Raw genomic sequence first — 19,410 nt, 5'->3', positions numbered from 1 at the left:
AAACAAAGCTCTGGTGAGTCCAAATGGCAACAGTGGGGTCAAAACCAGGCAAAGCATTTATTCATATCATGGCCTTAGATATATGTCGCTGTTCAATGAAAACCTTGCATGTGTCCTCACAAAAATGCTAAAAATGTGGTGGCTCACATCACAAGTCATGAAGTAGATCGCTGCTTGGTCACAGATTTCTTTAACTACAGTAAAAAGTGGTTTTGATGGCCCCTATCAAGAAGAAATAGTTCTGCAGCTATGAATCCAGCAGAGGGTGCATTCTCACAAGTCAATTTAACATTTTCCAGCATAAAGACACTTTAACAAGACGTGATGTTGTGTAGTGGCACATTTTGTAAGTACCATAATGTATACTTTATCCATTGATCGAGCTGTGCGCCTCGCTTCTCTGGACTTTGGAATTGCTTCCCTTGATCCTCGACCCCCACTGAACTTTTGGAGTATTCATCCAAAACGCACTTACAACAAATCCTGGTAACACTCACATTGTTAATTCTTCATTCTGCTTCACACACCTCCAGTAGCATACGCACTCCACTCCATCATCAAGCTCAAAATAAACCCGTTGAGCTTTATCCTGTCATTGTGCACTGCAAAAACTGAAATCTAAGTAAGATTAAACATCTCAAATAAGGGTGATATTTGCTTATTTTCTGTCTGATAAGATCATTCTTCTCACTAAGCAGATTTTATGTTAGTGTTTTACTTGTTTTAAGGGTTTTGGTCCTAAATTATCTCAGTAAGATATTACAGCTTGTAGCTGAGGTTTGATGACCTATATTGAGTAAAACAGGTTTGTAACTAGAATATCAACTGATGCAAAGCTGTGTCATCAACACTGACAAGTAAAAAACTACTTTTTTAAAGTAATAATTTCTTACTTCAAGCATGAAAAAAAAAATCATGATGCCGAGCGCATATCATGTCAAGATAATGGCACTACCATTTACTTAATTTAAGAATATTTTTCAACATAATGGGCAAAAAGGTCCAAAAATGTTTTTCTACCAAGAAAAGTGCACTTGTTATTAGTGAGAATATACTTATTTTAAGGTATTTTTGGGTTAGGGTTAGCTAATTTTAATTGTTTTGGAAAGTCTTGATAAGCCAAGTTTTCTTGTTCTATTGGCAGGTAATTTTGCTTAGTTCAAATAAAATACCCCTAATTTAATTTTATTTTTTTCTTGTTTTTGAACACTGACTTTTTGCAGTGTGTCGTCTCCTTTCCCCGCCGAACGTAACACCTCTGTTGTATACTGTAAGTCAGGGGTCGGCAACCCGTTGATCGCAATCGACCAATCGATCTTTGGGACCCTAGCAGTCGATCACGAAAATATAAGGGGGAAAAAAGTATTAATACTACATCAGTGACACCACCACACGGAGAATGACAAAAAGCCCAACATCAAGCATGCATTTCAACCCCTGAACACGCCGCACGTCTCTGTTCTCTTTAGCTTCTCATCCCTCGGATCTTTACACAGCCGCCAAAACCCTGTGCGCGGCCGCACGCTACACCCGCTCGTCTAGCAAACGCGCATTTCATGATGTGTTCAAAAATCATAGAGCTGCAACAATGCATCTGACATTTTCTAGCATCCAACATCAAATAATTCTTCCCTCAACCACAAGTCCACGACCATCATCTCTCGCCTACGACGGGAAGAGGCGGTATAATACCGAATATGATTCATAAGTATCGTGGTACTATACTAATACCGGTATACCGTACAACCCTAATTAGAATGGATTATAATTTTTACGCACTTTTCATTTAAATCAATATTAAAGTGCCACAGTACAAAGCAATATTTACAGTACACCAACAAACATTTAGCGATTAAAAAGATACTAGACAAGAATCAAACTCTTCAGTGAGGCATAAATAAATAAATGATAAATGGGTTATACTTGTATAGCGCTTTTCTACCTTCAAGGTACTCAAAGCGCTTTGACAGTATTTCCACATTCACCCATTCACACACACATTCACACACTGATGGCGGGAGCTGCCATGCAAGGCGCTAACCAGCAGCCATCAGGAGTAAGGGGTGAAGTGTCTTGCCCAAGGACACAACGGACGTGACTAGGATGGTAGAAGGTGGGGATTGAACCCCAGTAACCAGCAACCCTCCGATTGCTGGCACGGCCACTCTACCAACTTCGCCACGCCGTATAAGAAACTCCTTCTAGATGGCCTCACGTTGAACGTGACATTTACGCATCCTGTGATTGGATACTCATCGGGTTCGTTAGCGGATGAATTTGAGAACACACATAGTTGATAGACAGTTGCGATAGCCAATCAGAACACAAGTTGTTGACAGTAGCCTATCTAAGTAGCCTGATGTTAACAAGACTGTGATTGGATACTCACTTGTCATTCCAAAGTGAGTATCCATTCACAAGTTTCAATTTAGCAGGAAGCGGAAGTGTTGCGCCGTAGCCAGACCGGGATAGCAGAGAAGGAGAACAAAACGTTGATTATATAGGCATCCGTCTGTCAGTAGTGACGATGGGTTGCGCCTGGAGGAGTTCTTCCTCCCACCGTCGTAGCTGGCGCCAATCGGGTGGAGCTTAGGACTGCCAGCTTCCGTGTTGTTTCCTTCCTTTAGGGGGGAGGCTGGAGTGACCTCTCCGTGGCGCATGCCTGGGCAGAAAATATGGAGATCCTGGGTTGCCCAGTCATCAAGATCCCCCTCTCGGCCGTGTCGATGTGGCCCAGAGGAAAGCAAGGCAACACGTCTGGCATCGGCTTGGCTGCAGGAGCTGCCGGCAGGGGGTCAGCAATGACACCCAGCCGCCTCAGGGGCTCCACTCCTGATTTTCTGTCTGGGTTTACTCCCATAGCCTTTCCTTCTCCCAAAGGTACCACAAGGCAGCGGGTGGAGGGGAAGGGGGGATGATGACTATTTGACCCATAGGTGGGGCAGTGGTTGGCGGAGGCCAGAGCGTGTCCAGAACACCGGTGGGCCTGCACACCTTGCCTCTAGGGCCCACTGCTGCTCCGAGATCCCCTACAGTTTAGCCTGAGACCGCAAGGTCCCAGTTACTGTGTGTGGCCGCGAGGAGGCACTGTAGGAGTCTTGGTGGTGGAGAGGCTGTGTACCGGCAAGAGGAGGCTTATGCGCTCGGCTCCTCTTTTCACCCCCCCGTAAGGAGGGCTAGCCGGTGGCAGTAGCTGAAAGCAGACAGTAGCAGGCAGAAGCAGCATGCAACATGCAAAATGCAATACGTGCTAACTACAAGCACTTCTACGCCGTGCTACGCAGCCCTCTCAGTGGCCCAGTGGTTAGAGTGTCCGCCCTGAGATCGGTAGGTTGTGAGTTCAAACTCCGGCCGAGTCATACCAAAGACTATAAAAATGAGACCCATTACCTCCCTGCTTGGCACTCAGCATCAAGGGTTGGAATTGGGGGTTAAATCACCAAAAAATGATACCCGGGCGCGGCACTGCTGCTGCCCACTGCTCCCCTCACCTCCCAGGGGGGGAAGAAGGGGATGAGTCAAATGCAGAGAACAAATTTCACCACACCTAGTGTGTGTGGGACAATCATTGGTACTTTAACTTTAACTTTACTGCACTGACGCATCACACACACCCTGTTTTTACAAACACACACATGTGGTTGATTAGGTGGCAGATATACACTATATTGCCAAAAGTATTTGGCCACCTGCCTTTACTCACATATGAACTTGAAGTGCCATCCGATAGAAATGTCCAAAATGTTTTGGTATCCTGGAGCATTCAAAGTTCCTTTCACTGGAACTAAGGGGCCAAGCCCAACTCCTGAAAAACAACCCCACACCATAATTCCTCTTCCACCAAATTTCACACTCGGCACAATGCAGTCCGAAATGTAACGTTCTCCTGGCAACCTCCAAACCCAGTCTCGTCTATCAGATTGCTAGATGGAAATGCGTGATTCATCAGTCCAGAGAAGGCTTCTCCACTGCTCTGGATTCCAGTGGCGACGTGCTTTACACCACTGCATTCCACGCGTTGCATTGGACTTGGTGATGGATTGCTTAGATGCAGCTGCTCGGCCATGGAAACCCATTCCATGAAGCTCTCTGCGTACTGTACGTGGGCTAATTGGAAGGTCACATGAAGTTTGGAGCTCCGTAGAAACTGACTTTGCAGAAAGTCTTTGCACTATGCGCTTCAGCATCCGCTGAGCCCTCTCTGTCAGTTTATGTGGCCTACCACTTGGTGGCTGACTTGCTGTTGTTCCCAAACTCTTCACTTTTCTTATAATAAAGTTGAGTTTGGAATATTTAGGAGCGAGGAAATTTCATGACTGGATTTGTTGCACAGGTAGCATCCTATGACAGTTCCACGCTGGATATCACTGAGAGCGGCCCATTCTTTCACAAATGTTTGTAGAAACAGTCTCCATACCTAAGTGCTTGATTTGGCCAAGCGATTAGGGCACCTGATTCTCATCATTTGGATGGGTGGCCAAATATTTTTGGCAATATAGTGTATATTTGCAAGGCCATTTTCAAGAAGGATATTAAAAGAGAAACTACATCTTGTGAGACGATGTCTGCCCCGGAAGCTAGCTCAGCTGTTCTGACAATCAAATGGGGAAATGCTCTCCATTTTCACTCGAATAAGCCGACGACGAGGGGTACCACTGGCTTATACGGCGTCCGATAGGTTCTATAAATTGTGAGTTCAAATAAATTATTTTTTCACTTTTAATGTTTTTTTGCAATTTTAATTTTGACAGTACAACATGTTTTAATTGCTGATGCGTTTTAATTGATTTTTGTTTTGTTCACTGTTGATGTGATTCAATGCAAAGTAGGGCGTAAATGTGTTCCTGTATATTATTTCTCCAGCAATGGTCATGTGGTAACATCAATTATGGTATTTAGAGAGGTAATTATTGAAGTCGGACATCACTGAAGGCCTAGGTGGGAAACACACGGCTCGCCACTGGATAATAATGATACCCGTGATCATTTTGGTCACAATAACCGTGATATGAAATTCTTATATCGTTACAGCCTTACTGTATTGTTACACGCATCATTACAATATGTCTTCTTAACCTGAAAGAAAGAGAAAACAAATGAAAAAATGTTACTTTTGCAACAACAAGATAAGTTGTGAACCCCTTTGGCTTAATTTTCTGCGGTAAAAATACAACCAACTTGAAGGGCCGGCTCCAGGCTAATCATCAAGACATCTTCGCAAGGTTAACTAAGCCGAAACTAATATTTATCCTAATTATGACTCATACAGCAGAGACAGTAGAGCGGGAGCAAGACTGCTTACTCAACCACTACTTTTGTAATATCCTTAGGCAAGTTTGCCTGCCAATCTAGAATAAAACTAGTTTGTTTCTTCATGTGACAATTTTAGTCATATTTTATTCAACATTTGAAAAAAAAAAGCTTAATTTCAGCTAAAATATTAACACACAATAAGGTTAGCGTGAAATGTACTTATTGAAATATTCATGGAATGCTGGTCTTGTTGTTTATTTAGTTTTCGAGATGCTCTGTAAAAATAAATAATTGATGAAAGTGCTTTCAAGACAACTTCAAAGATGTGTTGTCTGTTATACTTTATTATAGTCAAAATTTACTCCAATTTCAGTCGACTAAAATGTTGAGGAATTTAGTCGACTAAAACTAGATAATTTACATGACTAAAATATGACTAAAATACATTTTCATCAAAAGACTACGACTAAAACTAAATTAAAAAAAAAACTGCTGTAAAAATGAACACTGGTATGATAAAATAGAACCCTACTTGTTTGAGACAACTGGTAAGCAGCAACCTCCTACAACAGTTGACTAAAATAGCAATCTTTTTGTATTTCTCTAATGATCCCTATAACCACAATTGTCATTTAAACACATTAAACAGTTACTAACAACATTAAATAGCAGTGGAAATGCGTTATCTGTTTAATCCGGATCTCAAAATTTACTAACGCTAATTTATTAGCATGTAGCATTCCCCTTTTGGCCAGGATCTTCAGCTCTCACTGGATCGGTTCGCAGCCGAATGTGAAGCGACTGGGATGAGAATCTGCACCTCCAAGTCCGAGTCCATGGTTCTCGCCTGGAAAAGGGTGAAGTGCCATCTCCGGGTTGGGGAGGAGACCCTTCCCCAAGTGAAGGAGTTCAAGTACCTCAGAATCTTGTTCACGAGTGAGGAAAGAGTGGATCGTGAGATCGACAGGCAGATCGGTGCGGCATCTTCAGTAATGCAGACGCTGTATCGATCCGTTGTGGTGAAGAAGGAGCTGAGCCGGAAGGCAAAGCTCTCAATTTACCGATCGATCTACGTTTCCATCCTCACCTATGGTCATGAGCTTTGGGTTATGACCGAAAGGACAAGATCACGGGTACAAGCGGCCGAAATGAGTTTCCTCCGCCGGGTGGCGGGGCTCTCCCTTAGAGATAGGGTGAGAAGCTCTTGCCATCCGGGGGGAGCTCAAAGTAAAGCCGCTGCTCCTCCTCATCGAGAGGAGCCAGATGAGGTGGTTCGGGCATCTGGTCCCTAGGGAGGTGTTAAGGGCACGTCCGACCGGTAGGAGTACACGGGGAAGACCCAGGACACGTTGGGAAGACTGGCCTGGGAACGCCTCGGAAATCCCGTTTCCATATGAGTTGGGAAATTGTGTTAATATAAACGGAATACAATGATTTGCAAATCATTTTCAACCCATATTCAGTTGAATATGCTACAAAGACAACACATTTGATGTTCAAACTGATAAACATTTTTTTTTTTGCAAATAATCATTAACTTTAGAATTTGATGTCAGCAACACGTGACAAAGAAGTTGGGAAAGGTGGCAATAAATACTGATAAAGTTGAGGAATGCTCATCAAACAATTATTTGGAACATCCCACACGTGTGCAGGCTAATTGGGAACAGGTGGGTGCCATGATTGGGTATAAAAACAGCTTCCCAAAAAATGCTCAGTCTTTCACAAGAAAGGATGGGGCGAGGTACACCCCTTTGTCCACAACCATACTTGCCAACCCTCCCGGATTTTCCGGGAGACTCCCGAAATTCAGCGCCTCTCCCGAAAACCTCCCGGGACACATTTTCTCCCGAAAATCTCCTGAAATTCAGGCGGAGCTGGAGGGGGCCTCCAGTTCCATGCGGACCTGAGTGACGTGTTGACAGCCTGTTCACACGTCCGCTTTCCCACAATATAAACACATACTTGCCAACCCTCCCGGATTTTCCGGGAGACTCCCGAAATTCAGCGCCTCTCCCGAAAACCTCCCGGGACACATTTTCTCCCGAAAATCTCCCGAAATTCAGACGGCCCTGGAGGCCACGCCCCCTCCAGGTCCGCATGGATCATACTTGCCAACCCTCCCGGATTTTCCGGGAGACTCCCGAAATTCAGCGCCTCTCCCGAAAACCTCCCGGGACACATTTTCTCCCAAAAATCTCCCGAAATTCAGGCGGCCCTGGAGGCCACGCCCCCTCCAGGTCCGTGTGGATTGATGTTGTTGTAATATATTGAGTTGGAGGCAATAAACAGGTGAGGGGATGAAGTACGTCTCTTTACTGTAGACTTCAGAACAGACTCACACACTTGACGTCAGGTGCGCAACACCACGTAAATCGTTGGCCAACCAAAAAGTAACCACAGTACGCTATAGCCAACATTCACCAGGAGATGGCAACAGACAAACTGCACTGTGCGCTGTCTCTGTCCCTCTTGATATATATATATATATATATATATATATATATATATATATGAAAATACTGCACTTTCAGTGAATTCTAGCTATATATATATATTTATTTATTTTATCATATATATATATATATATATATATATGTATATATATATATATATATATATTTTACTATATATGTATATACAGTATATATATGTGTGTATATATATATATATATATGTATATATATATATATATATATATATATATATATATATATATACATATATATATATACCGGTATATATACTGTATATATATATATATATGAAATACTTGACTTGGTGAATTCTAGCTGTAAATATACTCCTCCCCTCTTAGCAACGCCCCCGCCCCATCCTGACCACGCCCCCCCCCCTACCTCCCGAAATCGGAGGTCTCAAGGTTGGCAAGTATGGCATGGATTGATGTTGTTGTAATATATTGAGTTGGAGGCAATAAACAGGTGAGGGGATGAAGTACGTCTCTTTACTGTAGACTTCAGAACAGACTCACACACTTGACGTCAGGTGCGCAACACCACGTAAATCGTTGGCCAACCAAAAAGTAACCACAGTACGCTATAGCCAACATTCACCAGGAGATGGCAACAGACAAACTGCACTGTGCGCTGTCTCTGTCCCTCTTGATATATATATATATATATATATATATATATATATATATATATATATGAAAATACTGCACTTTCAGTGAATTCTAGCTATATATATATATTTATTTATTTTATCATATATATATATATATATATATATATATATATATTTATTTTACTATATATGTATATACAGTATATATATGTGTGTATATATATATATATATATGTATATATATATATATATATATATACCGGTATATATACTGTATATATATATATATATGAAATACTTGACTTGGTGAATTCTAGCTGTAAATATACTCCTCCCCTCTTAGCCACGCCCCCGCCCCATCCTGACCACGCCCCCCCCCCCCCTACCTCCCGAAATCGGAGGTCTCAAGGTTGGCAAGTATGGCATGGATTGATGTTGTTGTAATATATTGAGTTGGAGGCAATAAACAGGTGAGGGGATGAAGTACGTCTCTTTACTTTAGACTTCAGAACAGACTCACACACTTGACGTCAGGTGCGCAACACCACGTAAATCGTTGGCCAACCAAAAAGTAACCACAGTACGCTATAGCCAACATTCACCAGGAGATGGCAACAGACAAACTGCACTGTGCGCTGTCTCTGTCCCTCTTGATATACAGGTAAAAGCCAGTAAATTAGAATATTGTGAAAAACTTGATTTATTTCAGTAATTGCATTCAAAAGGTGTAACTTGTACATTATATTTATTCATTGCACACAGACTGATGCATTCAAATGTTTATTTCATTTAATTTTGATGATTTGAAGTGGCAACAAATGAAAATCCAAAATTCCGTGTGTCACAAAATTAGAATATTACTTAAGGCTAATACAAAAAAGGGATTTTTAGAAATGTTGGCCAACTGAAAAGTATGAAAATGAAAAATATGAGCATGTACAATACTCAATACTTGGTTGGAGCTCCTTTTGCCTCAATTACTGTGTTAATGCGGCGTGGCATGGAGTCGATGAGTTTCTGGCACTGCTCAGGTGTTATGAGAGCCCAGGTTGCTCTGATAGTGGCCTTCAACTCTTCTGCGTTTTTGGGTCTGGCATTCTGCATCTTCCTTTTCACAATACCCCACAGATTTTCTATGGGGCTAAGGTCAGGGGAGTTGGCGGGCCAATTTAGAACAGAAATACCATGGTCCGTAAACCAGGCACGGGTAGATTTTGCGCTGTGTGCAGGCGCCAAGTCCTGTTGGAACTTGAAATCTCCATCTCCATAGAGCAGGTCAGCAGCAGGAAGCATGAAGTGCTCTAAAACTTGCTGGTAGACGGCTGCGTTGACCCTGGATCTCAGGAAACAGAGTGGACCGACACCAGCAGATGACATGGCACCCCAAACCATCACCCAACCATGCAAATTTTGCATTTCCTTTGGAAATCGAGGTCCCAGAGTCTGGAGGATGACAGGAGAGGCACAGGATCCACGTTGCCTGAAGTCTAGTGTAAAGTTTCCACCATCAGTGATGGTTTGGGGTGCCATGTCATCTGCTGGTGTCGGTCCACTCTGTTTCCTGAGATCCAGGGTCAACGCAGCCGTCTACCAGCAAGTTTTAGAGCACTTCATGCTTCCTGCTGCTGACCTGCTCTATGGAGATGGAGATTTCAAGTTCCAACAGGACTTGGCGCCTGCACACAGCGCAAAATCTACCCGTGCCTGGTTTACAGACCATGGTATTTCTGTTCTAAATTGGCCCGCCAACTCCCCTGACCTTAGCCCCATAGAAAATCTGTGGGGTATTGTGAAAAGGAAGATGCAGAATGCCAGACCCAAAAACGCAGAAGAGTTGAAGGCCACTATCAGAGCAACCTGGGCTCTCATAACACCTGAGCAGTGCCAGAAACTCATCGACTTCATGCCACGCCGCATTAACGCAGTAATTGAGGCAAAAGGAGCTCCAACCAAGTATTGAGTATTTTACATGCTCATATTTTTCATTTTCATACTTTTCAGTTGGCCAACATTTCTAAAAATCCCTTTTTTGTATTAGCCTTAAGTAATATTCTAATTTTGTGACACACGGAATTTTGGATTTTCATTTGTTGCCACTTCAAATCATCAAAATTAAATGAAATAAACATTTGAATGCATCAGTCTGTGTGCAATGAATAAATATAATGTACAAGTTACACCTTTTGAATGCAATTACTGAAATAAATCAAGTTTTTCAAAATATTCTAATTTACTGGCTTTTACCTGTGTGTGTGTGTGTGTGTGTATATATATATATATATATAAGAAAATACTGCACTTTCAGTGAATTCTAGCTATATATATATATATATATATATATATATATATATATATTTATTTTACTATATATGTATATACAGTATATATATGTGTGTATATGTATATATATATATATATATATATATATGAAATACTTGACTTGGTGAATTCTAGCTGTAAATATATCTTCCTCCCCTCTTAGCCACGCCCCCGCCCCATCCTGACCACGGTTAGTTTTGGTGAATCAACTCACTGAATAATATCCATGTGATCTTTATAAGTTTAAGTACACATTCTGATGGTGGAGCCTAACTCTAAAGTGTTTGTGAGTTGTAGTTTGTATTTGTGAATGAATCCAGTGCACAGCTGCAGTAATCAATACAAAAAGGCGACGTGAGTACGTAATGTTTATGTAGGAACTTCTGATCCTAATTCAGACTCCCAAATTAGAGCTCCCGTTTTCTTATTGATTTTATAATGTATATTTGTATAATGTGTGTGTTCTGAAATAGTGACAGAGAATAGAACAAGGATGGACAATTCAACCCTTAACTCAACAATGAGTAGATGTGTGTGTATACGTGTAGATAAATGAACACTGAAATTCAAGTATTTCTTATATATATATATATATATATATATATATATAGCTAGAATTCACTGAAAGTCAAGTATTTCTTATATATATATCTTAACCACGCCCCCCACCCCACCCCGACCACGCCACTCACCCCCCACCTCCCGAAATCGGAGGTCTCAAGGTTGGCAAGTATGACACAGAGAGAGAGATCAGAAATTATAAGAAAAAGTGACATTTGATTGTTTACATTTGATTATTTACAATCCGAGGAGATATGATGAGGAAGGGAGGGTGTTAGTTTAGGGTTGAAGTTGCCTGGAGGTGTTCTTTTAGTCCGGTTTTGAAGGAGGATAGAGATGCCCTTTCTTTTACACCTGTTGGGAGTGCATTCCACATTGATGTGGCATAGAAAGAGAATGAGTTAAGACCTTTGTTAGATCGGAATCTGGGTTTAACGTGGTTAGTGGAGCTCCCCCTGGTGTTGTGGTTATGGCGGTCATTTACGTTAAGGAAGTAGTTTGACATGTACTTCGGTATCAGGGAGGTGTAGCGGATTTTATAGACAAGGCTCAGTGCAAGTTGTTTTACTCTGTCCTCCACCCTGAGCCAGCCCACTTTGGAGAAGTGGGTAGGAGTGAGGTGTGATCTGGGGTGGAGGTCTAGAAGTAATCTGACTAGCTTGTTCTGGGATGTTTGGAGTCTAGATTTGAGGGTTTTGGAGGTGCTAGGGTACCAGGAGGTGCATGCGTAATCGAAAAAAGGTTGAACGAGAGTTCCCGTCAGAATCTTCATGGTGCTTTTGTTGACCAGAGAGGAGATTCTATAGAGAAATCTCGTTCGTTGGTTGACCTTTTTGATTACCTTGGTTGCCATTTTATCACAGGAAAGATTAGCCTCTAGAATGGAACCTAGGTAGGTGACCTCATCTTTCCTGGTGATAACAATGTCACCCACTTTTATAGTGAAGTCACTGACTTTCTTAAGGTTGATGTGGGACCCAAACAGGATGGATTCCGTTTTACCTAAGTGTATGGATAGCTTGTTTGTCAGCGAGCCAGGTGCAAATTCTACAGAGTTCAGCACTGAGGATTTTCTCCACCTGTGACTTGTCCTTGCCGGATACCAGCAGGGCCGAGTCATCCGCAAACAAAAACAATTCACAGTCACATGCTGATGACATGTCGTTTATGTATATTAGGAACAGTAAAGGCCCTAATATACTACCTTGGGGGACTCCACAGCTTATGAGGGGGGGGGGCACACGGTGCCGTTCAACTCAACTACCTGTTTCCTCCCCTCCAAGTAAGATTGCATGCACACACATCAAAAGTGGTAAAGAAATGGTTAAATTACGCTAGAATGAAGGTTTTAGAATGGCCTTCCCAAAGTCCTGACTTAAACCCCGCTGAAAACATGTGGACAATGCTGAAAAAACAAGTCCATGTCAGAAAACCAATAAGTTTAGCTGAACTGCACCAATTTTGTCAAGAGGAGTGGTCAATTATTCAACCAGAAGCTTGTGGATGGCTACCAAAAGTGCCTTATTGCAGTGAAACTTGCATGTAAGCAAATATTAACATTGCTGTATGTATACTTTTGACCCAGCAGATTTGGTCACATTTTCAGTAGACCCATAATAAATTAATAAAAGAACCAAACTTCATGAATGTTTTTTGTGACGAACATGTATGTGCTCTAATCACTCTATCACAAAAAAACAAGAGTTGTAGAAATTATTGGAAACTCAAGACAGCCATGACATTATGTACGTAAACCTTTGATGGCGACTGTATATACATAGCAATATATGCACCCCTTTGTGCAGGCCTGGGCAATTATTTTGACTCGGGGGGCCAAATTTAGAGAATAAAGTGTCTGGGGGCTATCTATTTTTTAGGAAAACTAATACAAAACCTCACAATAAAGTCTGATTGAATGCTAAAAATGTTATGACAGACCGCCTTAAAAACGGAATGGAATTTTAAATTTTTCAATGAACGATAAAACCCTGAATATTGAGAAAATATGAACGTCACACCCCCTCTCAATTGATATACTTTACAATCAAGCCACACCCACACTGCTTGGTGCCTCATCTGACCTGCTGTGACGTAGATTACCATAGTAACTAGTAGGGTTGTACGATATACGGGTATTAGTATAGTACAGCGATACTAATTAATCATATTCAGCACCATACCGCCTCTGAAAAGTACCGGTCCGCCGCACCCTTAGATTTTTTGTTAAAATAAAGCCAATAATGCAATTTTTTCTGTTCCCTTTTATTTAGAAAAGTACCGAAAAGTATCTAAATAATATTGGTATCAGGACAACACGAGTCACTAAAATATCATGCAAAAGCACAGATTTCAACCATAGAAATACTTTGTATAGTTCAAGACTTACGGTCATTAGAAAACATCACTGCACATCATAATGGCAGCTACACTTTCCATCTTAAAGATCTAAAAAAATTATTTTGGAATGCCCGGCGGGCCAGATTGAAAAGCTTAACGGGCCCCCCGGGCCTTAATTTGCCCAGGTCTGCCTTAGTAGCTTTGAGTCAGGATCATCTTAGACCGGGTTTTTTAGTTATAAAAATTATGTCTGAGTAAAGTAATGGTGAAACGATGAATTTAATGATGCATAAACAACCAGGAAGAGGAACTAAAACCGACAAACAACTTGTCTTTGGCCTCACCCACTTATTAAAATACTTTCAGCATACCTTACTGTCACTAAGATTTCACTTCATGTAAGGCAAACAGGTGAAACTTCCCTAAATGGACACCTGCCATTTATTATAGGGTAATACCATTTTTTATTTACTCTGTAAGAGCACTAGGTACCTGCACTACGGAAATGCTGCCCTGTTGCTCTACAGATGACGACGACCAGATCAGGGTGAACATAGCAATAGAAAGACAACTTCAAATTGACAAGCAAAAATCTAAGAACATCATGAAGATCCTCTTTTTAGGTAAGTGTGACAATTGGACTTACAGTATTTGTTCATTATTCCTAACTGCACAATACAGGAGCTATTTAATCTAAATATTATTTTGAAAAATGCTAAAACAGTCAAATATTAGAAACCGCTCTAGGTACAGTAGGTCATAGTTTTAATTTGGTTGAGGTTTATTTCGACGCATGGTACATTGGAGTACTATGGCATAATTTAACACGTCTTAAAAGATCTCATTTTTTGCTCACTTCTTGTGTTTAACATTTACCAAGTGACCATTTTCGAATAAAGAATGTGCGCTAGTGGAGTTTGTGGGTAGCTTATTCAAAATTGGAAGAAGAAATAGAAGTACTGTAAAAATGCAATGGGCAGCACGGTGGAAGAGGGGTTAGTGCGTCTGCCTCACAATACGAAGGTCCTGAGTAGTCGTGAGTTCAATCCCGGCCTCGGGATCTTTCTGTGTGGAGTTTGCATGTTCTTCCCGTGACTGCGTGGGTTCCCTCCGGGTACTCCGGCTTCCTCCCACCTCCAAAGACATGCACCTGGGGATAGGTTGATTGGAAACACTAAAATTGGCCCTAGTGTGTGAATGTTGTCTGTCTATCTGTGTTGGCCCTGCGATGAGGTGGCGACTTGTCGAGGGTGTACCCCGCCTTCCACCCGATTGTAGCTGAGATAAGCTCCAGCAGCCCCCGCGACCCCGAAGGGAATAAGCGGTAGAAAACGGATGGATGGATAAAAATGCAATAGCAACTTACTTAAACATTGTGTAATAGGCAAGAAATACTTACATGGACATTGTAATTAGAATTCAGAACAGCTGTAAAAAAAACAACAACCTGACAATGTTGTGGGTGTGATGAAAAGTTGTTTGCATCTATGAATCCTTAGATCAATATGGTCAATATGGTCTTCTATTCAGTTCTTACACAGTAGATCTGAGTGCATATTTAAAAGTATTTGTGTCCCAATTCAAACCAGATGTTTGAATAAAAATCTGACAGGACAGGCGTTTCCAAAACAATCAAAAGCTGTGGAAGCTCAAGGGAGTGAGTCATCAACTCTGCGCAACTAATTGATGCCCATTGTTTGTTTTGATTTTATTTATCACATATACCCCATTTGGGGTCTCAGGGGTGTCAAACTCATTTTATATCGGTGGGCCACATGGAGAAAAACCTACTCCATAGTGGGCCGGGCTGGCAAAATCACGGCACGATAACTTAACAATAAAGACAACTTCAGATTGTTTTCTTTGTTTAAAAACAGCTTCTTCCCTCAGGCCATAAGACTCTTGAACGCATCATAATAATCCCCTCAATTCCCCCCAAAAATGGATTAACACAGTGGAATATAAAGACAATATAACATACATCCATAAACGTGGATGCCTATGAAAAAGTGCAATATATTTATCAGTACAGTAATCTATTTATTTATATCTGCACCTTATTGCTCTTTTATCCTGCATTACCATGAGCTAATGCAACAGAATTTTGTTCTTATCTGTACTGTAAAGTTCAAATTTGAATGACAATAAAAAGGAAGTCTAAATCAGTCAACTCATTGGTGTTCATTTTCAATCTATCAAGATAAAAAAATTATATCAAAACCAAATTACTGGATGTTACTTATGTAGTTTGATCATTTTCTTCGACTGATGTACTAACGTCATGTGGTTTATTTTGTACATACGTAGCATAAGATACAAAGAATCGCTATTGCGACATCCAGTGGACACGTGTAGAACAGCTGTTTTCTTTCATTAACAAACTCTTCCCGCGGGCCAGATAAAACCTGTTCGAGGGTCTGATCCGGCCCTTGGGCCGTACGTTTGACATCCCTGCTTTAATCCATATCTCTTTTGACCACCTTCCCTTTTTTTCCCCTTTATCAACCTCTTTAGGGACGGCAGAAAGCGGGAAGAGCACTTTTATCAAACAGATAAGGATCCTCCATGGCAGCGGCTACACCGAAGCTCAAAGAAGAGCCTTTGCTCGCTTGGTGAGCCAGAACGTCGTCACCGCCATCCAAAAACTTGTCGAGGCCATGGGTATTCTCCACATAAACTACGCCCACAACAGCAACATTGTGAGTAACTTTGTGTGCGTGTGTGAAAGAGGAAATGCTTGACTTTGGCCAAAGCCGATGCCAAATGCTAATGTACCTTGTCAATCAGCATTCCATTCAGTTTGCACTGTGAGCTTAGGTTTGCTGAAATGAGCAAACCTAACCTTGTGTGTTTAGTGACATCACTCACTCACACATCTGCTTTCGTTCCATAGCTATGTATCATTGTGATAGTGATGATTGTCAATGTAACGACCACTCCATACCAGGAGAAAGAACCACAGTTTCAACTGCAGAGAGTTTAGTGGAATGTATTACTTTTTACTATTATTTTAGTAATCAAGTTATATTGTTCGATTTAATGGAATAATCTGAGAAAACACACTTCAGAGCAAATTCCTAAAAACACATTAGGCCTGCTCTACTAAGATCCACATAGTGTTGTAACGATACCAATATCTTGGTACTGGTACCGGTACTAAAATCATTTCGGTACTTTTCTAAATAAAGGGGACCACAAAAAAATTGCATTATTGGCTTTATTTTAACAAAAAATCTTAGGGTACATTAAACATATGTTTCTTATTGCAGTTAAGTCCTTAAATAAAATAGTGAACATACAAGACAACTTGTCTTTTAGTAGTAAGTAAACAAACAAAGGCTCCTAATTAGTCTGCTGACATATGCAGTAACATATTGTGTCATTTATCATTCTATTATTTTGTCAACATTATTAAGGACAAGTGGTAGAAAATTAATTGTTAATCTACTTGTTCATTTACTGTTAATATCTGCTTACTTTCTCTTTTTACATGTTCTATCTACACTTCTGTTAAAATGTAATAATCACTTATTTTTCTGTTGTTTGATACTTTACATTAGTTTTGGATGATACCACAAATTTGGGTATCGATCCGATACCAAGTAGTTACAGGATCATACATTGGTCATATTCAAAGTCCTCATGTGTCCAGGGACGTATTTCCTAACTTTATAAACATAATATACATTTAAAGAAAATGAAAGAAGATGTTGTGATGCCAAAAAATATCGACGTAATCATCACATCGACTAGATACGTGCCTGTACTTGGTATCCTTACAGTGGATGTTATGTGTACACCCATGGCATTTGTTTACATTTTGACGCCGGTGAGCTACGGTGTGTAGTGAAGCATGTTTAGCTATTCCTCGTCCTGCAGGGATGATACTTGTAAGAAAATTACTTTATTTGTCGCCATGGAGGCGAGGATTAGTGATTTAGAAGTAGCTAAAACACTGCCGACGGCGGATGGACGTTAGCCGCTAGCTAGCTAGCTAGCCATGTCTTAAAGAACCTCTTCCTGAGGGCGTTTCAGTGTTATAACTTCATCTTTATCGTTAGTTTTAAGCCAAAATGCGTCCATTGTCCCTTTTCTGTCTACACACCGTGTCTGTTTGTAAATACTCCGTGATTGTGTGCCGCCGAACATGCTCGTCTGCTTGTAAACCAGCAATGTCATGACGTGACTTCGACGCGGGCGCGGGGGGGTGCGGGACCGGTACGTTTCAGAGACGGTATCGTACCGAAAATGATTCATTAGTATCGCGGTACTATACTAATACCGGTATACCATACAACCCTAGATCCAAATAACACATGCTTAAAGGAGAACTGCACTTTTTTTGAATTTTTCCCATCATTCACTATTCTTATGAGAGACAGGACAGACGTGGGGTTTTTTTTCTTCGCAAATTAATTCGTAATAATCGACTCGTTTAATGTGGTTAGAAATGCTGCTAATGGGAGCAATCAATTCTGCTTCTGAATCAGTTCAAAAGTGCATCCAAAAACCACCAACAATACTTTGTTTACATACTGTAAACTGTATAATAAGTTACAATGTCGCGACAGCTTGGTTATTATTAATAACCAAGCTGTCGCGACCCCGCCTTCCGCCCGAATGCAACTGAGATAGGCTCCAGCACCCCCCGCGGCCCCAAAAGGGACAAGCGGTAGAAAATGGATGGATGGGATGGGCTTTCCACTTGTGCCAGATAAATACAGCAAAAATAAATGCATGAAAAATACAACTCACTATAACGCCGAATTAGTGGGAGCCCTGGGCTTGTTTCTTTGCAATGAGATGCAGATGGAAATCGGCCTTTGGCTACAATGTCACATTTATATTTCATATGTTCATTAATGTGCATTGTATCATGTCACAAAGCTATAAGAAATATAACAAATGGAAACCTCCTATGAGAAGTTTTATTGTACATCTATAAACAAGCTTATTGGTGTGTCTAGTGGGACTGGCGAAGGTTAAGTCGGAGAAAATGCAGTCGTTTATAAATGATTTAATGTTTCTCTGCGGCCCGGTAGCAAATGCGTCATGGCCGGTCCGCGGACCGGTGGTTGGGGGCCGCTGTTTTAGGGAAAATATACTGAACAAAAAAATAAACGCAACACTTCTGTTTTTGCCTCCATTTTTCATGAGTTGAACTAAAAGATCTAAAACTTTTACTATATACACAAAAGACCTACCGTATTTTTCGGACTATAAGTCGCTCCGGAGTATAAGTCGCACCGGCCGAAAATGCATAATAAAGAAGGAAAAAAACATATATAAGTCGCACTGGAGTATAAGTCGCATTTTTGGGGGGAAATATATTTGATAAAACCCAACACCAAGAATAGACATTTGAAAGGCAATTTAAAATAAATAAAGAATAGGCTGAATAAGTGTACGTTATATGACGCATAAATAACCAACTGAGAATGTGCCTGGTATGTTTATGTAACATATTATGGTAAGAGTCATTCAAATAACTATAACATATAGAACATGCTATACGTTTACCAAACAATCTGTCACTCCTAATCGCTAAATCCCATGAAATCTTATACATCTAGTCTCTTACGTGAATGAGCTAAATAATATTATTTGATATTTTACGGTAATGTGTTAATAATTTCACACATTAGTCGCTCCTGAGTATAAGTCGCACCCCCGGCCAAACTATGAAAAAAACTGCGACTTATAGTCAGAATAATACGGTATTCCTCTCAAATATTGTTCACAAATCTGTCTCATAAAAGGGTCATGCTTTTTTATTTTGTATTTTTTTACAGTCAACACTTAAACCTCTATATCAGCTTCAGATAATATATAGTGTAATTAATTTAGTATATT

General features: G+C 40.8%; 1 protein-coding gene across 1 annotated transcript in view; it reads left to right on the top strand.

Annotated features, from left to right (window-relative positions):
- Positions 1–13,938: 13,938 nt before the first annotated feature.
- LOC133574469 (guanine nucleotide-binding protein subunit alpha-14-like) overlaps positions 13,939–19,410 on the top strand; it is a 45,391-nt gene continuing 39,919 nt past the window's right edge. Inside the window, exons 1-2 of the mRNA XM_061926625.1 lie at positions 13,939–14,180; positions 16,072–16,256. Coding sequence (XP_061782609.1) covers positions 14,063–14,180; positions 16,072–16,256 — 303 coding nt within the window. The 5' untranslated portion in view covers positions 13,939–14,062. The remainder of the gene's footprint in view (positions 14,181–16,071; positions 16,257–19,410) is intronic.

Source organism: Nerophis lumbriciformis, linkage group LG32 (genome assembly GCF_033978685.3).
Source record: "Nerophis lumbriciformis linkage group LG32, RoL_Nlum_v2.1, whole genome shotgun sequence".
Classification (NCBI taxonomy): domain Eukaryota; kingdom Metazoa; phylum Chordata; class Actinopteri; order Syngnathiformes; family Syngnathidae; genus Nerophis; species Nerophis lumbriciformis.
Note: the sequence above shows the minus strand (reverse complement) of the source record. Positions and strands in the feature narration are given on the sequence as shown.